We start from the raw sequence: 23,702 nt of genomic DNA on the forward strand, positions 1-23,702 counted from the left end.
TAGGCAGCTCTTTACCATGCCACCAGTTCACATCATTTGACTTTTTATCCTCAGTACCGAGGAAAAGCTGTTTGATACCCCAAATTCTGCTAAAATACCATGGAGAAATGCAGACAGCTGCTCAACTTTCATACAGAAATAAATGTGGATCAGAGTGTGTTGTCTCTTAGCAATGTCTCTGGAAATGTGTCAGAGAAGCACTTAGGTACCAGGAAAAGGGTCCCCAAACAATACTGTTGACCTAGGACCACTTTTCATGCCATTTGTTCTTTTCCCTCTATACAAGTCATGGTACAGAAAACAGGAGCAAACACACAGAAAATATGGCTTCACATCATAACTCCACTGCTTCCTTGCCTTTATATCTAAACCCACATGTTAACATAGCTGGTTAAACTTTTAGCCTAAGTGTGTTTAGGCCAAATATATAGCAGGAAAGGAACAGAAAGGTAGTGAGAAAAAGATGAAACACCTGAAAATAAACACCTTAAACAGTCTACCTTTTTCACTTATTAATTGCCGGGCTACTTCATTCTGGAATATTTCCAAACTTTCTGTATCCTCTTTCATGTGGAAGAGTATGAGAAAAGGCAGTCCTTCTTCTGTCAATTCCTGAAGAAAGAGGTTTTTGATGAAGATCAGTGGCCTCTCTATTCAGTTTAGCTGTATCCAAAGTGTGGACTTGATCCATGTAACTAACAATTGCAAGTAATCAGGAAAAAAGGGTTCTAGTGGTGTGAAAAACGAGACTCAACAATGAAGGAATTCAACCGTTTGCATCTTAGGTATGAACACTAAGGAAAGGCACATGCGCTGCTCTGTTATAGACATGGATTCAACTTGGCCAATCTGTTAGCCCAGTGGTTCTCAACCTCTGGATTTTGACCCCCACAGGGGTCACATATTTTAGATATTTACATTATGATTTACAACAGTAGCAAAATTACAGTTATGAAGTAGCAATGAAATAATTTTACGGTTGGGAGTCACCACAGCATGAGGAAACTATATTAAAGGGCCACAGCATTAGGAAGGTTGAGAACTGTGTTAGCCAGTACTACATATATGACTACAGGGGCAGCCTCATGAAGCCAGTTAGGGTGAGCAAAGAAAGAATTATAGTCAATTCTTAATCCAGGAGTGACATGAACATCGATTAGTATTGCCAGTCTTCACAAGTAAAACTGGAAACACAAGTGTGCCAGCAATAAATAAATCTGAATCATAAATCCATGCTTATTCTAAAGTGTATTATCAATGTATTCCACTATGTGAGACCTACCCAAAGGTAGAAAGTGTTTGAAGGAATGAAGACAAAGCTCCACATTCGTCATTTCAATATGCACACATACAAGGCACCGTGAAAATGGCAAAGTGCTATTAAAACTTGTATTCTTGTTATGTGAGAGTATAAGAAACTTGAGACAGTAGATTTGAGTCATCTAATCCTAACAAATGCCATCTTCTTATTTGTATGAAGAAGTCCAGATAGGTCTTCTTCATGTAGTTATCTACATAAGCTGGCCTTACAAACTGCCTCAGCATGAAGCACAGATATCATTTATCTTTAATCATTTTTTAAATCCTCGAGACCTATCACATGAGACAAAAGGCTTCCTTTTGGTTCCTATCTCATATTTAAACTTGTTTCACTTGTATATTTGGATAAATAATTAAGCTTATTATATTATCCCTTCTTTTAATTGAGAGATAACTCTCATCCACAAAAATCCAGCATTTTAAATGGACAATCTGCTGTTATACTCAAAAGGTTGTGCAAAAATCCTCATTCCTTCCAGAACACACTTGTCACCCAATGATAAACCTTACATCTATTAACTATCACTCCCCATCTTCCCCTGCTCCCATTTCCTAGCATTACATTCATCTTTTGGTAATTTGATTTACATTTTCTTCTTCCTCATCTTTTCTCTCTTGGATTACGGTTTGTCAGTGCTCATTTACTGATCCACGCTTCTCTCTTGTACTCTTTGCCCTAGCTTGCACCTTCCCCTAGTGCAACAGTTTCCATCATCAGCTCACAGGCTACTTTAGCTCGGCGCACAAACAAAGCTCACTCTAGAATTAACAGGCCGGTTTCCAACTGGCCGCTTGTGCATATCCAAGTCTAACTAGCATCGTAAACATGCAGAATGAGTGACAGTGCTCTCCTGCTTCCACACTCCTCGGCATCCCTTTCTCTTTCAGCCCTGGCTTCAGGACTGCACGGTCTCCTCATGAAAGTAGACCCCCATCCTACCCTGTTTCTAAAGGAAAAATTAATTTTCTCTTTGAATTCCCAGGCTTTCCTTAGTGTCCCCCAGGTGGCACTGAGCACATGTTGTTCCTTTCTCTGGACATGTCAAATACTGACTGACAAGCCCGAGGACAGATAACCTCATTTCATTCCTGGTTCTGCTCCCAGATTTTCCATACAGAAGGATCTGGGCAACACAGGACAAAAAACAAAGAAATAAGTGCTACTTAATCAATACTACTGTGAAAAAGACTGGCCACTTCTTACAGAGGATATTTAAGAACTAGGAAATTAAAAAAAAAGCACATGTCACCTGACTTTATTACACTCCACAGAAGTATGCATGAACATACAACTATTAAGAGAGAAACAACAAACAGATTTGGAAACATATGATATTAGTTTGAAATACATAGCAGTGAATTTTCCAAAATGAAATACGCAGCAGCTGGTAGCTCATGCTTCTCAGGCTTCTATGTCCATCTGTGTCTACACCAACAAATTCTTTACCAAGCATGTATAAAGCATTCAGAAAGGTTCTAAGACAACCTGATTCAAGAGAAAGAACTGCTTTCCTATGGTTTAGTAATGCATGGGTGGTGGATTCCAACATATACTACATCTTCCGACTCATTAAATGTGGCCTGTGGAGATGGCTTGGTGGATGAGAGTTCTTGCTCTGTGATCTGGACCCAAGGTCATCCTAGCACTCATATAAACAGTCAGATGCAGAAGCACTTGCACTTCCTCTCACACATCTGTGCCTCCTCTCCCAAGGAGATGGGAGGAGGAAGCAGGGGTACCTGCAGGAGCTCACATGCAACAGCCTGGAATACACAGTTCAGACAGAAACAAGAGAACCTGCCACCAAACACAGTAGAAGAGAACCAACTTGCAAGCTCTTCCCCCATTACACACAATGAGTCAATAAAAGAAATAAAGAAAATTTTAAAAAAGAGAGAGTTATTAAATGTGGCAACTTCCACAGGGGGAAGGAAATGTTTAATTAAGATTTCCAGGTTTCAACTTTGAAATTCTGTTTTTGAAACTATTCTGACAAGAACTGCCAAAGCACGTTGTATCATGTACCACTGTTCAAATCTTCTTGAGCCTTTGAGCTAAGGCAAGAAAAAAAAGTAAGTATGCTAAACACACAAAAGGTCTATGGAATCAAGAAACAACCAGACATCCATTCATCTGGTGAACTATTATTACAGAGAGTCTAATCTGTCCTTGTTCTCAAAGTTAAGGACAGGAACAAAATGAAAAAGATTTCAGAATAACTGTTCAATTGTTTCTTTGTGGTTTTTTTTTAGAATAGGCAGGAACTAGAAAAACCTCTACTGGCAAAGGACTGCCTACAGTCACTAAGACCTGTCCCTCTAATAGGTGTCCCCTTAAACAGAGACTTTTCCCCAATGGTGGCTATCAGAAGCACATCAGTTACTTTCAAGTTCATTTTCAAGAGTACTAACAGCTGTTGCTATTACTAGAAATGCAAGGATTCTAGAATAGGGGAGGTGTGAAGCCAGTGCCAATGCACTATGAAAACAGCTAAGACACAGGTGTGCCCAATGTATGACTCTCACAACTGGTGACTCGAAACAGCATGGGAACAGAAGCAATGAGTTCTTTCACACAACTGAATTAAAATCACCCACACTGGAGTCCATACCTCTCCATTTTCAAAAGTTATTTCTCGGACAAGAGGGACACATTTGTCTTGAATCCAGTTGTAAGTTACATCAAAATTCGTCATAGATCCCAAGTACACCATGTCTGGCACAGAACGCTGTTACAAAAACAGAAATAAGAATTAAGATTACTGTAACCTTTGCAGGCAAAAAACACATTTTAAAATCCATCTACTAACTCAGAAACATCAAATATAAATTTCTAAGAAAGAAGGTAATAGTTTTATCCTTTTTAAAAAAGGACAAATCTGGGGCTCCCAGCTGGATCAGGCCCTCTGAATAGGTGAGACAGTTGATTGGCTTGATCAGTTTGGGAGGCAACTAGGCAGTGGGACCAAGTCCTGTGCTCATTGCATGAGTTGGCTGTTTGAAACCTGGAACTTATGCAGGGACACTTGGTTTAGTCTGGGAGGAAGGGACTGGACCTCCCTGGACTGAGTCTACCAAGTTGATCACAGTCCTCGGGGGAGGACTTGTCCTGGAGGAGGTGGGAATGGAGGGTGGGCTGGGGGTAAGGGGAGAGCGTGGGAGGGGGGAGAATAGGGGAACCCATGGCTGATATGTAGAACTGAATGGTATTGTAAAATAAAAAATATATATCACAAAAAAAAAAAGGACAAATCTGTGCTAATTGGGAACTTGGTAATCTAACTTGTGATATAAAAGATCCCTGCCCCTCAGATTTAAGACAATTATCTATCATCAGTTTCATCAAAGTCAGGCAGCTATATAAAGAGAATGACCTAAATGCATTAATTAAGCTATTCCTTTTAATAGAAAATGTCGTTAGAAAATGGACAGTCAAACACACTTTGAAAAAGAAAAAATGCTGGGAAATCTTACTAGAGATGTAGAAAGTACATCTCTAGTAAGAATCACCTGTGACTGTTTCCACTCAAAATTAGAGCTCACAAAGCACAGAAAATAATTTAAAAACTAACATTTAGTTCAGTAAGCTTATTGTGTCCAGCACTGTTATAGGCACTTGGTGATAAGTCACTTACTTCTCCACATGGCATGTTATTTTGATTAATGACAAAATCCAAAGCACTCAGAAGCTAAGAAACACTCCCAGCATAATACAGCCAGAAGGCACAGCCTAAGGCCAGTGGCCATGCTCACTGAATGCCCACCTTACACTTAAGACACTACTGGTTCTTAATGATAACACTGAGTAACTGCTATTACAGAAACACACCTAAAAAAACAGACAAATGCCCACATGTCCAGGTTTGAAGACAGCTTGTGTGTGGCCTCTAAAAGTTCACGAGCTAGAAACTTGGTCCATGTGACGATTCAAGAAGTAATAGAATTTTTAACTAAGTGGTGGAGCGTGGAGAGTCATCAGGTCACTGAGGTGCCTCCCCCATAGGAATTAATGTAAGTTTGCAGGATTAACTTGTCATAAAAGAGCCAATTTGCTCTTGGTTAGTCTCGGTTTCCTCTCACCACGCAGCCCACTTCGTACATCTTTCTCCTTTCTACTCCTTCACCATGCTCTGACAGTTCAAGGGAGCCTTAAGGATACCAAACAAAAGGACCACCCCACCCCAGGTCCTGGACTTTGAGCTTCTCATGTGTGAGTAAAAAAAGCCTCTTTTCTTCTTAAGCACCCACCTTAGATATTATGATAGAAAATGGATTCAAATGCTGTCTGAATTAGGAATTGAAAATGAGCTACAAAAGTAATGATAAATTATTTCTCTACATAAAAATTAATTCTAGTGACAAAACATTATAAACACATTAAAATAAAAACTGTGATGTTGGCCAGGTGTGGTGATGTGTAATTTAATCTCAGAATTTAGGAGGCAGAAGCAGGTGGATCTTAGTTTGAGGCCAGCCCAGTCTATATAGTGAGTTCTAGGACAGGCAGAACTACATACCAGAGAGACCCTGTCTCAACACACACACACACACACAAAAAAAAAAAAAAAAAAAAAAAAAAACAAACAACAACAATAAAAAAAACCAAAACTATGATCTGAAAAAAATATTCATGTTTCTATCTTTGGGATGTGAAACGTTCATACTGATAGACATTTATGTCAATTTGAGATAACATTCCTGGAAATTTTGCTTCTTAGTTGTTCCTACCATTTACTCAGGCAAAATCAACTATTGCAATGTTTAAACACACTTAAAAACAAAACTTAGTCAAGGGGAGAACCTACCACTGTTATTCTGTCTAATAGACACAGTATTAAACTGACTCTTAACAACTCATCATTTTACACCCACAGATGATTCAGCTCTCAGCTCTCAGCAAAGGAACTTTTATTTGCATAGATGGTGATTAACACAGAGCCCCACAAGTGGCCAAGGTGCAGAGAATAGGAAACTATGGAATGCTCAGCCTAAAGAGAACATATATAGTGCATCTCTCCTCCCGAGGCTCACTCAGGGATCAGTGCAGAAGGGGGCAGAGAGAGTGTCAGAAGCAGAGGGTTAGTGAGCACAGGGAAACAGTGTCTTCTGTCCACAGAGGACAGCTGCACTCATGAACTCACAGCTGTTGTCACAGCATGCACAAGACCTGTGTAAGCCCAAACCAGACCGAATCCTACATGGGGAGGGGAGCTGGAACACAATCCCATGCCATCAGTTGAGTTACTGGTAACCAATAACTACAGGGACAGCTAGTTTTCTCCAAGAGTGTAGTCCCTGCTAAGTCAACCACTCTAGTGGAAGGTCACACGCCTAAGAATAGTTAAGTTGGTCTTGATGGATTAAAAAAAAAAAAAAAAAAGAAGAAGATAAAGTTGAATGGGTAGGGAAGGGGGGAATAGATCTGGGAAAAGTTGGTGTCACAGGGAGTAAATACAACATTATATAAAATTCTCCTAAAGAATACTATCTATGGGCTGGAGAGATGGCTCAGAGGTTAAGAGCACTGGCTGCTCTTCCAGAGGTCCTGAGTTCAATTCCCAGCACCCACATGGTGGCTCACAACCATTTGTAATGAGATCTGGTGCCCTCTTTTGGCCTGCAGGCGTACATGCAGGCAGAACACTGTATACATAATAAACAAATAAATCTTAAAAAAATACTATCTATATCTATTTTTTTTTCTTTCAGGAAAAAAGAAGAAAGGGAAAATAACTTGCCAAGTTGAAAACAACCTAAGTGCTTTTACTATCAAAAAGCTAAGTTATTTCCCAGCAGGTCTGGGGGTTGGCAGAAGCATTGCAAAGGAGTGGCCGACATGGCTTGCTCAGCATCTTTAACATTTGCCTCCCAGACTGAGTGCAAGAAGAGGGGGAGAAAAGAACTGGAGCCAGGGGACTCCAATGTTACTGCAGGTCTGTGACTTCAGGCTGCTGCTGCCCAACCTTCACTCTGAACATGGGTTACTAGACCAGGACACTTTTCAAAATTACATCACTTAGTCATGGTAGCACAAGCCTTTAATCCATACTACTCTGGAGGATGAGGCAGGAGGGTCTCAAGTTCAAGTAAGCCCAGGCACCTTCGTGAGACCCTGCTTCACAAATAGGAAAGAGCCAGGATATAGAAGTGTCTGAGCACTTGCCTGACATACACAGGCCTTGTGCTCAATCACTAGTACTTCTCCTAGCATTTATTAAATGTATTAAATATTGTGTCTTAAGCACACTGTGAAACAGCAACTCACCCCTGGTGGTTTGTAGATTAAATTGTCTCCACTGTACCTTTCTGGTTTTGAAACATCTCTGATAGGAGGGAAAAAATAATGTTTTAAGAAAAACACTTGAAACAATGTACTTTAATAAAACAGAATTCACTAATCATTGCAATGTATGAATTATAAAAACATGAAATATACACTTGTTCAATACCTGTCCCATTCATTAGACTATGCAATACCAAGATAACCATATATTTAAAAGCAAACTAATACGAGGCAGACTTCTTAAAATAACATTACAGTCAGCTGCTATGGTATTAGGATTTTACAAGTCTGGATTGAACGGATCAGCATGATAGCCATTTTGACTCTAGACTGATTTCCACCTATAGATTAAGGACATTAATTTGTTCACAGATATCAATAAAAAATTAACTTTCTACTTCTTACTTTTTAAATTTGGCAATTCTAAGAACAAATGAATAGAACTAACCAATATCATAAAAACAGTTTTAGAAAGCAGCATGGTTGTATACTTGGACATTGTCATTTCCTGGGCCTACTACAGTATCTGGCAAACAAATATTTGGTCTTGTATAATAATTATTTAACTAGAAAAGCCTTAGAGGAAAGAGTATTCTTCTCTTCTCCTACATAATTTGTGGATTAAATAAACACCAATACACCTTCAGTTTCTGACTACATAGTCCAGAAAAAAAAGTGAAGGTGCTAACTGATGAATGTAAGGAAGGCATTCTGTGGGGAATGAGAAGAGGAGCTATGAGGAGGACAACTGGGGCATTTTACTGGGAGGAGAGAGGGAGGGCAATACTGAGAAAGAGGGAGAAAAGGAAAAGGGATAAGTAACACTGAAGATGTCTGAAAAACCAGAGGGAAACATTATTTTATGGTTACTTAAGAGTATATATACATTTATACATAATTTTTTTTTTTGTGTGTGTGTGTGTATGTGCATGCGCACAAGTGCACACGTATGTGTGGTTCAAATTAAATTACACCACTTGGTGTGATGCCCCCTCCAAGAGCCATAACTATCCAACAAAAACCTAGGCGTCAGGCCTGGAGAACCTTCCTTCTAGTTGTTGGTAGGGGTAGTTGAAGAGACTCCCTCTAACTAACACAGGCTATTAACACTTGCCCTTAGTTGCCCCTTAGAACTTGAAGGGAAGATCCCGTTGCTGAAGACACAAAAACTTTGGACACAGGACTTGGAAGAATCAACCTGTAACTGACCTGAAAGCCTCCTCCCTGAGGACTTGCTCTCATAATATCCAAAGGTGCTATGCAACAGCCAAAGGAGAACACAACAGTCCTACCAGTTATAAAGCCTGCAAAGCAGGCAATGACGAGCATGACAAGATATTCCCAAGGGTGTAATAGTGGCACCCATTAGAGGCCAACGAAAGCAGTGTAACTGGAGTTAAGGCTGCTCAACAGGAAGGAATCCATGGCTTGTACTGAAAACCTAACCAACTACCCACAGCTGGTGAGGTCATGGAACCTAGAGAAGAACCTACTACTTCTGTTTTCCTAAACTGATTACATCCACAGATACATGTAGCTCATCACTCATTAGAGAAGCTTCTTTTGTCAAGAGAATGAGACCATTACAGAAATCCACAACTGTTTAAAATTCAGGCAACAACTGGCCATGAGGTACCAAAGCCAGTTGATACATCTCCAATATAACCCCTACCTTTAAGGCTCAGGAAAAAGAAGAAGGGACAGAAAGACTGCAAGAGCTTGAGAACTTGGGTGTCTGCTGGGAGACTATGTCTTCTATATGACAAGGAAGCTGTACCCAGGAAATCACAACAATTTGGCTGCATAAACAAGTCCTGGGCAACGATAATAACAGCTGACATTCCAACATGGATGGGGGAACTCTCACAAGCCCCACCTCTAGATGAAGAGCTAAGGCAATTCATGGCTGCTGAAAAAGGAAGAATCAGTCTTCTCTAGGGATGAGCCTACTTACTGACAGATTACTTACCAATCCCAAGTGGTCAGCCCTAAACAAATACACATTAAATGGACTCAGCAGAATGAATGTGAGTGTGTGTATGTATGTACATATATGTACACATGTATATGCACAAAAGAATAGTTAAAGAAGAGGTCATAAATTTGAGAGGAAGTAGAGGGACAAGCGGAGTTGGAGGGAGGATGAGGAGGGGTAGAAATGTAAATGCACTAGTCAAGTAAGATATTGTAAAAACATTGAAATTAAATGATGAGTGCGTCAAAGAAGAAATCAAAATATCCCTGGAACTAACTGAAAATGAAGCACAATACAATAAAGTCTCTGGGACATATTAAGAATAGTTCTAAGAAGGAAGTTTACAGACCTAAGCATCTACATTAAAAAATCAGAGAGCACAAATAAATGACTTAATGATACAAATCGAGAATTTGGAAAAACAAGAACAAACCAAATTTAAACCCAGTAGATAGCAAAGAATGATAAAATCAAAGAAACAGAAACAAACAAAAATACAAAGAGTCAATTACTCTAAGAGCTGGTTCTCTGAGGTGATCCACAAGGTCTACAGACTCCTGGCCCACTTAACAAAAAGAAAGCAAGCAATGACCCAGAAACAAGCAGTGAACATTACAACAGACACCAAAGAAATACACAATATAATAAGAGAATGCTTTAAAAACTTCATTCCTTAAGTTGGAAAATATGAAAGAAACAGATGAATTTCTTGATTCAACCAAAATATTAAAGTTAAATCAAGAAGAGACCAACAACCTAGACAGACCCACAACAAAGCAGTTAATTAAAATTGTAATTAAAAAATTTCCAACTATAAAAGTCCAGGTCCAGATGGATTCAAAACAGATATCTATCATACTTTGAAAGAACTATAACCAAGCTTTCCTAAAACTCTACAAAAAAAGAAAGAAGTAAAAAAGAAAGAAAAAGAACTCTAAAATCTCTTCTTTGAAACCAGTATTAATCTAATACCTAAACCAGATAAGATACAACAAACAAAACAAGACTAGAGACGTTATCCCTGATGAACAGAGATGTAAAATCCTCAATAAATACTAGCAAACTGAATACAAACACATATCAAAAAGCTTATCCACCATGATCAAGGTGGCTTTATCCTGGAAATGCAGAGTTGCTTCAACATCTGTAAGTCAATAAGTATAATAAATCAAGCCGGGCGGTGGTGGCGACGCACGCCTTTAATGCCAGCACTCGGGAGGCAGAGCCAGGCGGATCTCTGTGAGTTCCAGGCCAGCCTGGACTACCAAGTGAGTCCCAGGAAAGGCACAAAGCTACACAGAGAAACCCTGTCTCGAAAAACCAAAAAAAAAAAAAAAAAAAAAAAAAAAAAACAAGTATAATAAATCATATAAATGGACTTAAAGACAAGAATCACATGAGCATCTCAATAGATGCAGGAAAAAATTTTTTGACAGAATATGTTTCTTTGATTTAAGTCCTAGAAAGAGTAGGACTGGAGGAAATATACCTCAACATAATAAAAGCTATATATGACAAACCTACAGCCATTATTATACTAAATGAAGAAAAACTAAGCTTTACTCCAAAATTAGGAATAAGACAGAGCTGTCCACTATCCCAACTACTCCTTTGCAATATAGTGTTGTAAACACTAGTTGGAGCAATTAGACAAGAAAAAGGAAATTAAAGGAGTCCAAGTATCTGCTGGGAGATGGTATTTGCAGATGGTATAATATTATACATAAGAGATCCCAAATATTCCACCAAAAACCTTCTAGAAATAATCAACAATTTCAGAAAAGAGGCAGGGATCAAAGTCTTTTTCTTTCTTTCTCTCTTTCTCCCTTCCTTCCTTCCTTCCTTCCTTCCTTCCTTCCTTCCTTCCTTCCTTCCTTCCTTCCTTCCTTCCTTCCTTTCTTTCTTTCTTTCCAGTAGCTTTTCTACACATCAACAACAAACATGAGAAAGAGCTCATGGGTACACTTCCAATTTACTGCAGCATCAAAGATAATAAAATATCTTAGAATAAATCCAACCAAGGAGGTAAAAGACCTCTACAATAAAAACTTCAAATCTCTGAAGAGATTGAGAAAGACATCCTGTTCATGGATTGGTAGAATATTACCAATTAATATTAATATTGCAAAAATGATCATTAATACTGTAAAAATATCCATCCTATCAAAATTCAGTGTAGCCCCAATCAAAACATCCACAACACCCTTCACAGAAATAGAAAAAAAATCTTAAATTCATATGGAACCAGAAAAGAATTTGGATAGCTAAAACAATCTGCTATTCCAGATCTTAAGATATATTAGAGAGCCATAAAAAGAATAAAAGAACAGTATGATACTGGCACAAAAAAGACATGAAATCAAGAGAAAAAAATAGAAAACTCAAACATCTACAACCATCTGATATTTGAAAAAGAGGCACCAATATACATACACTGGAGAAAAGATGACATTTTCAACAAATGGTTTCTGGGAAAACTAGATGTCCACATTCAGAAGAATTAAATTTGACCCATATCTATAATCCTGCAAAGAAATTAGATCCAGATGTATTTAAAACCTGGAACACTAAAACTGCTAGAAGAAAGGCAGAAAGATGTGGGTGAAGAAAAGGACTTTCTAAGATTTATTTATTTAATGTATGAGTTCTCTATCTGTATGCACAATTTTATGCCACAAGAGGGCATCAGATCCCACTATTGATGGTTGTTAGCCACCATGTGTTTGCTGGGAATTGAACCTAGGTTCTCTGGAAGAGTAGCCAGTGCTCTTAACTGCTGAGCCATCTCTCCAGCCCAAGAAAAGGGCTTTCTGAACAGAACTCCATTAGTCAAGAATTTAAGACTAACAACTGATAACTGGAACCTTGTAAAGTGAAAAGGCTTCTGTATAGCTAAGAAACAACTGAGTGAAAAGAAACTTACAGAATGAGAATCATTGCCAATATGCATCTCAAAGAAAATTAATAACCAGCATATACAAAAACCTCAAAAAACACAAAGTCAAGGAAACAAATGACCCAATTTAAAATGTGGAGTAGGTTTCTATAGAGAGTTCTCAATAGAAGGAATAAAAATAGTTAAGAAATACCTTAAAAAGTGTTCACCATCCTTAGCAATTAGGGCAATGTAAATTAAAACAACTCTTGAGATTTCATCTCATCCCACTCAGAATGGCTAAGATCAACAACACAATTGACAATAAATGCTGGTATGGTTGTGAAAAAAGAGGAACCTTCATTCACTGTTGGTGGGGATGCACATTAGTGCAGCTACTCTGGAAACTCTAAAAATCTAAAACTACTTCCAGACAGAAGAGCAGCAGGTTCAAAGGCTCTGAGGCAGAGGCTAGCTCAGAGTATCTGGGGTGGGCTATGTAACCAGACATCAGTGAAGCAAAAGCCCAGGCTGGAGGTGTTCCCTGCCCATGCTGTACAGTGATCTTCAGAAACACTGATAATGTTCACAGTGAAACATTAAAAAAAAAAAAAAAAAAAAAAAAAAACAACAACACAAAAGTATGAAAGCAAGGAGTCGGAGCATAAGTCATCAACTGGAGAAGGTATCAGAACAGCTACTGCAACCAGACTAATACAACTGTTAAGAGCCCCAAATAAAAGAAGTCACACTGTACAAAAGCCAAAGGTGGCTGAGATAACGTCAGAGAAGAGAGGGTCAAGGACACAACTTCGAATCATTCCATTCAGAGATAAAAAAGAACAAAAGGGGAAAAAGGAACTGTGAGGGGCAAACCAGAGGGACTCAATGTCAAGTGTTGACAAGAGAAAAAAGAGGGGAGGTGATGTCTCAGTCTTCAGGAAATTTGAGATCAAACTGAAGAAAATCTGCTGGGTTAGCCAATCAAGGAGTCATATTGTGACTATTCGGAGACAAGCTTTGTTAGAAGGATGGAGGTGTAAGCCAGCTTCCAAAGAGCTGAGAGTTTTTATTTGGAAGACTTTGAGAAAGTCAAGGTAACCAAGCATAAACTAGCCTTTAAAAAAGTAGAAATGAAAAGAAAGACATAGCATTATAGCTCAAGAGATGAAAGTGGTGAGTCAGAAAAGAGAGGAACGGGATTTCGGAAAGAGAAATCAGTTTCTGTAAGGGTCAGGGTAAAACCATGAGAAAGCAGGGAGAACTAATGGGTCAAAGTCCCAGGGATAAAGAGCTACAAGAACAGGTTCCAAGAATGAAGAGATCAGTCTTAGAAGGGCGAACTGTAGGGCTGGGGCTCAGATCAGGTGGAGCACAGGCTCAGCATGTAGAAGCCCTGGTTCTGATCCCCAGCAGAGGGAAGGGTGTATGGGGTTGGTGCTATTTTCAGACAAGAAAGAAATGAAGGAAGGTGGTAAAGATATGGGGATAAAGGAAGATAACAAAACCTATGCTTCTTAACTAGAAAGAGAACATTCTCAGCCAGTTGCGCAGTCATGGGTTAGCAGTTTATCTGGCATAAAGGTCAGTGAATTGAAATCAGGGCATGAAAGAGCTCACTGTTAACTAGGCCACTCCTATGTTTTTACCTACATTCTGAAACATAACACGACAAACACTTTGAGGCCCTTAGAGGATTGGCCATATGTATAACTGATTGGTGTCTTTAAAAGGATTGAGGTCATCTTTGGAGAGGTCATCTTTAGAACATGACCAAAAACAACAAGAACTGAATGGGATAACCAAGCTCACCTCCTAGCAGGCTGCTGGTTAATATACTTACCCAAAAGCAGAAAGGAAGGCACAGTCATCATGCAAAATACTTGCTACTCTTTCAAAAACTCTGTAATTGTCTGAATCCTTCTGCTCAAAGTATCCAATGATATTTCTCTTACTGCGCTGTAAAATAAAGTATCTAATTATTTTGCGACATATATAGTTTTAGGAGCATGCTACTTCATTTACTCTTTATTCTGGAACTCAGCTCTAGTTGTGGTTCAGTTATCTGCAACTGAAGAATAACTATGAATCCAGTGATAGCATTTAATGCCTAGTCCAAAACTATCAACAATTATGCTGGGTTGAAAACAGTATTGCTACAATAAAATGTAACTATCAATTCATTAAAACTGTATTAATTTAGACTCCTCCATGGGTCCCTCACATGTCTCCACATGGTACTGCCTATGCTTACTACATAAGACCCTGTCCACTCTCTAAAAAGGTCAGTTCTCAGGGGCATGCTTGCAGCCAAAATATTAAGGTATGGCAGATTGTTTTGTTCAAGACAATAAAGGAGAATTTGCTGTTTGCTCTGAAATGGCAAGCTCCCCTAGCCTAGCCATCTTTTCCTGTACCACAACCCACTGCCTGTTAAGCATTCATCATGGTCCTTTGCATGTTCTCACAAGACATAGGGGCTAGGAGACGGCAATAACAAGAAAGGCTCATAGGCTCACAAGGCCTGCTGTGATGTAAGCAATAACATCATTCATCTCTGACTCAGGACTCATGGTCCTCTGACAACAACCGCGAAATGGTAACGGGCTAATTTATTAACATGTCACCTGATAACAACTGGAATAAAGACTAAACACTATAGTTTTTGCTTTTGGTGTTGTGTGTGTGTGTTTAATTACTTAACTTACAAAGAAACAAGTTTGCTAAGTTTATCAAAAGGGGCTCTTTTAAAGGGCACCAAATCATAATAGAGCTGAATAGAGACTAAAACAGATACTCTGCAGGTGTCAACCACAGCAAATAGGCAAACTTTGGTGTGCATGCTTGATTTACTTCTGTTTATAGTTCAGGCTTCTCTTTGTACTACATTAACTCAATTAGTGCAGCTTTACTACATGTTATACATTTATCTGGAAGTTCAGCAATCATTGGCATTTCCCTTGAGAATTAATCCCAGACAAATTCTTTCCAGTATGCATATTGTCAAATACACTGCAGTAAACTGTAAGAGAACATGCAGAGTCTGCATTCATATTATGGTTTGTGTTAATTACACAGGCAATGCACATTTCATCCACCATAAGTTAACTTACATCAAGAGTGGTGACTTCATCTATACTTTGAATCTCGTGAACTGGGTTACTTTTCTGTTGCCTGATGTAGTCTGCAAGCGCTTTCACTGATCGTTGGCCCCTGTATTCTCTCTTCATCATCATTCCATTGCGAAATAATTTGAGGGTTGGGTATTTGCTTATCCTGTACCTCTGGGCTATATCAGCTAAAAGAATGCATGAAAAGAAGTTAGCTATCACTCAGTTAGGGTGAGCAGATTAGTCCAAAAATCAGAAACATTACAATTACTTAGTGACATCTTTCTTAGTGAAAGAGAAAAGAAAATACTCAGTCATGACTTTATACTGGTTATCAGAACCAGGCTCTGGACTTACTGCCTGGGCTTAAATTCTGACGCTACTGTTTACTTACTGTTTGTGTGAACCTTAAAAGTGCATAAACTGTGATGCCCTCACTTTTTATGCTACAATAAGGATAATTTCTATTACAATAAGGTTGTTATATGAATCAAATTAGACAATGCAAAAACATAGCACAGTAAGTATGACAGATGGACATCTGAACGAAAAGACAGCAACAATAATTATGCCTTCACAGCATAGAAGCTAGGAGGAGGGCAATAAGCAGGAAGTAAATCACATTATGCATCCCAGGGCCTTTGGAGTGCTCAAGAAGAGGCAGCAGTACTTACAATATTTGCTAAGTTAAGGCTGCATTGTTTTCTCTCTAGGACAAGCATTTAGAGAATACTAAAGGAATATTAGAGATTAAAGTTGGAGCATGAGTTCTCAAAAGAGACGGTGGATAAAAGCCAATATGTAATTTAGATCATATAATCGGGTAAAATCCATGGAGGATTTATAAGGAGGAAATCACAATTCACTACCAAAGTTCTTTAAATCTGAATTATTAACACAAGGTATACATATTTAACAAAGCCAATAACCGCCTGGCTTAGGAGCAGATCACTTCATAGCAGAACCAGAAAGTCCATGAGCTACAAGCTCTTCTTGGGCGGCACACACAATGCGAGGGTGTGTTTCTGGGCCCTATGAGCAAGGAATGGATGCAATTATACTGGAGTGAGAGTGGTCCACAGCAAGTACAAGCTCTAAAGATGCAGAGTACAAAGTGTGGCTTAGTCACAAGAAAGTGACCTTCCTGTCAAAAACACATTCCTCTCCAGCACACTACACATAACATGTGACAAATGAACATGATATATAAATCCAATGAGTTTTTAATTAAAATGCTTTTCAAACTGTATCAAACAGTTCCTCTGACCGATGAAGCAATGTTGTTGTCTAGAGAATTGAAAATATCTCTTTTAAAGTTATAATTTTCCCAAGTATCTCCCAGAGACTGGTTTAATTAAGGATAGGCACTCATAATATGAAATACCAGGCTATTACATAAAGGAATGAAACCTCTGTATATTTCTAAAATGAAATATTCAGCATACACTATAAAGTGAAAAAACAGCCAGATGTGAAAGCCTAAGAAATGCAGGGGAGAAATATAAATGCATATATATATATACACAAACACACACATGTACACATGTATGTTCCAGCTTAAACATTTGTCCCTATTCTACCTCCAAAGAAGGAAAAAAGAAAAGAGACCACCAGTGAGAGAAACTGAGAGACCCTTTGGAAGAAATTTAGATTTCATCTCCCCCCCGCCCCCCCCCCGCAGGGTTTCTCTGTGTTGTTTTGGTGCCTGTCCTGGATCATGCTCTGTAGACCAGGCTGGCCTCAAATTCACAGATATCTGTCTGGCTCTGCCTCCCGAGTGCTGGGATTAAAAGCATGCACCACCACCGCCCAGCTAGATTTCATTCTTACAGTTTGGTTTTACAATTCTGACATTGAAACCATGCAAATATTTAACATGAATATAAAATGTTTAAAACATTAATACCAGTATTGTTGCTTTGAAATTTAACAGATTTTTGGTAGATAAAGTATTTGATATCAGTAAGGTCACTAAGAATCAAGAGTTTCAGTCTAAGGGAGTAAAATATAAAACTGACAAATGCTTCATTCTATTTGCCTGGGCAAGAATTTTTTTGGATAAGACTTCAGAAGTATAGGCAAGAAGAGCAAAGCTAGACAAATGGGATTATCTCAAACTAAAAAGCTTCTATACAGCAAAGGAAATAGTCTTTAGAATACAGAGACAATCTATTGACTGGAAAATAACTGTAAAGTAACAATGAACAGTCAACACTTAAAACTTTACACTGAATTCAAACAAGTATACTGAAAAAGTACAAAGAACTCAATTTAAAAATGGTAAAAGTTATTTGAAGGTACGTGGGGAAAAAAGTCAGCATCACTACCATCAGAGAAACGTAAGTCAAACCCACAAGGAGAGGCTGAGAAACAGCATAGTGGCAGAGAACCTGTCTAGTCTAGCATGGCCCTAGCAACACACACAGGAAAGAACACAAACATCACCCACTCCAATTAGACTGACTCTTAACAAAAAGACAAAAGACAGTAAGTGTTGGTGAGGAGGTGGAAAGGGGGAACTTGTGCATTACTTTTGGTGAGAATGTAAGAGCTGAAAGAGTCATTATGGACAACAGTGTAAAGTTCCTCAGAAAATTCAAGAGAGAACATGACAGGAAGAACCTGTCAGTTCTGCTGCTGGGTTATATATCCAAAGGTACAGTCAGAATGTTGTCAAAAGATCACACTCCTATGTTTGCCAAAGCTCTAGTCACAACATTCAAGACCAAACCACCTAAATGCCTATGCCAGTCACTGATGAATGAAAACACACACACAGAGAGAGAAACAGACTGCTATGCAACTATAAAAATAATGACATCTTGTCATTTGTTACAACATGAATAAACCTAGAAGGTTTAAGTGGTATGAACCAAGCACAAAACAGCATGATCTTAACCATATGTGGAATCTAAAAAAAAAAAAAAAAAGAGGCTGCTTTTAGAAAGCGAGTGTAATGGCGACTGCTGGAGACCAGGGTAACTAAGAGGTCAGGGAGAAACTAAAAATGCTTGTCAGAGAATACATAATCACACTTATAAGGAATAAACTCAAAGATTCTTGCACATCAAGGTAACAATCATTAATGATGACATGCTAAAATCTGCAAATAGGGTGTGTGTGCTATGTGCTTTTACCATAAAAAATTACAACTAAGAAAAGCTATAAATTTGTAGGTAACCTTTAACTGTTCGGGTGTACAGACTTCAAAACAATTTATATACAATAAAAATATTGCTATTTATTAATTCTTAAGAATAAATAAAACCTCTTAAAGGCAGAGGAAGGAGATGGACATGCCATACTGAGATAAGGTACCTAGTCTCGTGGTAGAACATAGATTAAAAATATGGATTATTTTAAGTTGTAAGAGCTAGTTAGTAACATGCCTAAGCTATCAACAGAGCACTTATAATTAATAATAAGTCTCTGTGTTGTTATTTGGGAGTGCTTCTGGGTATGTTTTTACTTCTACAGAAAATGAGAGACTGTAGATTCATTCCAAGTTGATATGGATGAGGTTTGATTGAAAAAGACCCCCCCCCCCTGAAAATCCTGGCTATAGATATAAAGAAATGAACGTAAAAAAACTACAAAATATGTGATGTATATTTTACCTACTCAAACATAAAACAAAAAAATTATCCTTGGCTAGCTTGTCTGTAACACATAGTCTATGCTTTATTAATGCAGATATGTATGTTACCTTTAAAAGTTCATATATTAAGCCGGGCGGTGGTGGCGCACGCCTTTAATCCCAGCACTCGGGAGGCAGAGCCAGGTGGATCTCTGTGAGTTCGAGGCCAGCCTGGGCTACCAAGTGAGCTCCAGGAAAGGCGCAAAGCTACACAGAGAAACCCTGTCTCGAAAAACCAAAAAAAAAAAAAAAAAAAAAAGTTCATATATTTTCAGAGCAAGGGGACCAAACACTAATGAAAACAAATGGCTCGGGTAATCCAGCATTTCAGAGTGCCTTGGTTATAGCTTCCTCAAATTCTGCATCCAGGCAGCTTCAAGGCTGCTGGTTGAGATGGTCTAGCCTCATAGGCTACTCCAGCCTAGACTTAACCATTACCCTAAATTTTCTCAAGGTTCCCCCAAAGATGCCAGAACCTTCAAACAGTAAGACACAGTTTAGAGAAAACAATACCCACATTCCCAAAAGATTGATTGCGGATGTTTGTCATCACTTAAAGGAGTTAGTTACAAGTTGTTATTGGTCATAGTCAGGAAAAAAGCTAATAAACAAAGGAGTTAAATTCAAAGATCTCTTTCTAAAAGGAAAAATGATGAGATAAAAGGGTAGACTATTAAATCTACCTTAATCCAAAACACAACTATTAATCTCAAAATATTTTACATTGGTATGGATTTTTGTTTATTGATATAAATTTAAAATTATTTTTGCTATACTGTATGTATTTTCTACTCTTCATTGGGGTATTGTTTATGCAGTTCATTTAAAAATGTAATGTATAATTAAGAAATACAGGTTAACAGCCATCTATAATAATCAAACTTGTAGTCATATTAGGTATGTTTTCAAGGTTAAACAGATATATTTAGATAGATAATCTTCAAACACTTCAAAAACCTACAGAATATGGCATTTAATGTGTTTAATAACCTAAGTCTTTTTATAACAGTCAGATACACCACTTTCCTTCAAAAGAAGATGGTGGGCATTAAACAATCTCCATATGGAATTTGCTTTCTTTATGGCAAAAGGTAGCCATTTGGGAAAACAAAAAACAACAACAACAGAAAAAAAAACTGCCCTTGCCTCAATTGCTGGCAGTATGCTGTCAAAAATAAACCAGCAGGAAGCAAAAGAAAGCAATGCCAAATTTTTCCAAGACGACATAGGACAGTCCTTCAAAATTCCCTGCTCTTCAAGAATGTCTGTACTAGGCCTGTAGGCCAAAGTTGGATGCCTCAACGCTGCAGAAGAACTCTGGGTGACTGTTCAGGCAGCCAGATGTCCCTGTTATTAGGTAACATTACACCCTTCTGGGGTCTTTGATGGAGTTAAAGACTAATAATTAGACAAAGTTTTCCTGAGTTATGATAAAAAGTAAATTAAGTATAAAATGTTTAGATTCACAAAGATAATAGAATACTGTCTCCAAATTTGCCAAATACAATTGGACTGGATAGTGTAACTGCAATTCTTGATAACTGCTTTTGTTGTATATAATTTTGCTATGTTAAAGCTAAAACCTTCCTTTTTAATTAGATAAAAAGGAAAAAATGCTATAGAATAATCCTTTTTGTACACTGTGAAAATGTGTTGCTCTCATTGTTAATAAAGAGCTGATGGACAATAGCTAGGCAGGATTTTCAGGAAGAAAGGATGCTGGGAGGAGGATAGGCGGGGAGTCATGGGAGTCTTTCAAGTAGCAAGGAGACGCAGAAGAAGCAGATGAACATGACATACTGAGATAAGGTGCTGAGCCACGTGGTAGAACATAGATACAAATATGGGTTAACTGAGGTTGTAAGAGTTAGTAACAAGCCTAAGCTATTGTCTGATCATGTATAATTAATAAGAAGTCTCTGTGTGGTTACTTGAGAGTGGGTTGGTGGGACAGAGCTGACTGGCAGTCCCGACAAAAAACTCTGCCTACAAAAGGATCTCAAACTGCTTTAAATTTGCTATGTAGCCCAGATTAGCCTTGAACTTATGATCTGCCTGCTCGTATGCCCCATTATACCTGGCAAGGCCATGAGTTTTTAATGACAAACTAAAAGAAAGGTACTTGTAACATACACAAGAAACAAATGATAATACTTAAGAAAGAATGCACTTTTAAAAGGACCATCAAAAATAATGAATCAGCTGGGTGGTGGTGGCACATGCCTTTAATCCCAGCACTTGGGAGGCAAATACAGGCTGATCTCTGTGAGTTTGATGCTAGTCTGGTCTACTGAGAGAGTTCCAGGGCAGCCAAGGCTACACGGAGAAATCTTGCCTCAACAAACCAAAAATAAATAAATACTCTTCTTTTGAAAAGTGAACTAAAGATATTGTTCAATTTATAAAACAGAGATGATCAATAATCAAAAAAGCATGCTCAGTTGTAATCAGGAAGTTACTGATTAAACTATGAAATGAAATTTTGTCCATTATATTGGTAAAAAACAAAAACAAAAACCCCAAAACCTCAAAATTTAAACTCAAAATATCAAGCCCTGCACATATCCTATTAGGTACAACTTAAGCATACATAGTGTTAATAAGGTTAAATTAGGTGAGTTTCTAAGCTTCCATCAAGGTGTCAACATTTCTTTTTACTTCCCCAAAAAGGATTTGGCAAAAAGGACATGTGAACGCATAAAATGAAATGACTAATCTAATAGAAAGCATTTATTTTTTCATTTGCAATGTAAGGATCAGTTTGAAAATGGTCAGTAAAAGGCACTACTAGAGACAATATGTTTTCAACTTTTTAAAAAATAGTGTTTTAATTAATTCTTTGAGAATTTCATACAATGTATTTTAATCATTTTCATCCCCCTCCCCTAACTCCTCCTAGATTCTCCCTATATCCTAATATAACCAAACTTCATGTGCATGCATGGTCTCTCGTGATTTCTCCTTTTAACTTTCTAAAACTGACAAAACAATAAATGGAATGAAAACCTAATATACTAAAAAATAATAATCTGTACACAGCAGACTATAGGAAGATAGATTCCTGAGGGTCTGAAGTTATAGTAACAGAATTTGAATGCTAGCTAGCCTGTTTGTGGTAACTGGCCAGAGAGCTATGGGGCTGGACTCTCAAAACCTTCACCTAGCAGTAACAGACCCCTGTAAGAAGCACTGCAGTACTGGCACAGGCAGCAAGAGCCTGTTTCTATACTCAGTCATTATAAATGTTGGGCTGCCTTAAAAATATGGTTATGAAGAGAAAAACTAATCTCTGGAGACTATCAGGAGACTGGTCAATGAATTCATTCTTGAACAACATGCCAGCAGGTATGCTGCACAATGAGGTAACTTTTAATTATTAAGAAGCAAAACCTTTAAAATTACATTGATCAGTAATTTCAAGCATAAAGGTGACTTTTTATATGCTTTGGCCAAAAGTGACTTTAAGATAATTACAGCATGACATTTTGACAATGTAACAAAGAATGACTTAAGGGGTATAATAAATGGTTTTTAAAAATTAACTGGATAGATCAAATGTTAAAATGGATGTCAGAGGAATTAGAAATTTCAAGAGGTTAACAACTTCCTGATTGGAAAATTAGCATGTACTTTGCTTCAGTGGTCACTAACTTTTCTTGATGGACTCTTCCTCCCTCCCTCACAAACACCCAATAGGGTTCCAAACGGGGAAACTGTGTCATGCCCTTGCCTTATCTATGGCCCACTATTATTATCCACAGAGTCAGTCCAAGGAGGTAGATGGTTTCAACAGGAAATTATCACTGTTCAAAATCTAGGAGAAGGACTACTGCTGTTTCCATACCTCTTCCTCTTCTTAAACCATGGTTCCTAAAACAAACATTCTCCCCCAAGACACACCATCAAAATAAAACCCTAAACAGAAAAATTCAAAATGACCTTGAATCTTGCAGCTTACCTAGAACTTGGGCTCCCCAGGTAATGCAGAAAGCCAGCAAAATTCAAACTACAGCTAGTCACTCCTCTATAGTGCTAAGAACCAATAACAGCGGCGGGTGAATGCATGTGACTGTTTTCTTTATAGTTGGTTATTTTCCAACTATTTTTACCCTGACCACCAAAATTCTGCCCTATTCACATGAGCCACTTATGGTTTTGCATTCTTTATGCAAGATTTATGTACAGCTCTAATAAAAGCTTCTTAATTTCAAGTAAGCAAGATTCAAGTAGCATTGGAAGACAGATACGAGTAACTCAGTCATATGGTAGCCTACTGTCTAATTCAAGGACAAAGAACTTTCCAAGAAATGCTAATGGGAGGTTGGATGGTTCTGTACTGACCAACAAACATGAGCGGCCATTCTTAATGCCATACAGACTCTAGCCACTGGAGGTCAGCAGAGAACCTTGTCCCACCAGGGGCAGACTGAACCTTCCAGATTCAAGGCAGCATTTACACCAGAAGGATGAATTCTATTCCCACTCTCTCAAATGAGGAGACT

At 38.2% G+C, this 23,702-nt stretch overlaps 1 protein-coding gene across 2 annotated transcripts in view; it reads right to left on the bottom strand.

Annotated features, from left to right (window-relative positions):
* Nucleotides 1-23,702, bottom strand: part of Erp44 (endoplasmic reticulum protein 44) — an 85,898-nt gene that overhangs the window by 13,650 nt on the left and 48,546 nt on the right. For both annotated transcript variants that reach the window (XM_042271166.2, XM_076564188.1), the window contains 5 exons: nucleotides 15,567-15,751; nucleotides 14,297-14,412; nucleotides 7,586-7,643; nucleotides 3,933-4,049; nucleotides 501-612 (listed from right to left, as the gene is read on the bottom strand). In XM_042271166.2, coding sequence (XP_042127100.1) covers nucleotides 501-612; nucleotides 3,933-4,049; nucleotides 7,586-7,643; nucleotides 14,297-14,412; nucleotides 15,567-15,751 — 588 coding nt within the window. The remainder of the gene's footprint in view (nucleotides 1-500; nucleotides 613-3,932; nucleotides 4,050-7,585; nucleotides 7,644-14,296; nucleotides 14,413-15,566; nucleotides 15,752-23,702) is intronic.

The sequence above is a fragment of the Peromyscus maniculatus genome, chromosome 2 (assembly GCF_049852395.1).
Source record: "Peromyscus maniculatus bairdii isolate BWxNUB_F1_BW_parent chromosome 2, HU_Pman_BW_mat_3.1, whole genome shotgun sequence".
Classification (NCBI taxonomy): Eukaryota; Metazoa; Chordata; class Mammalia; order Rodentia; family Cricetidae; genus Peromyscus; species Peromyscus maniculatus.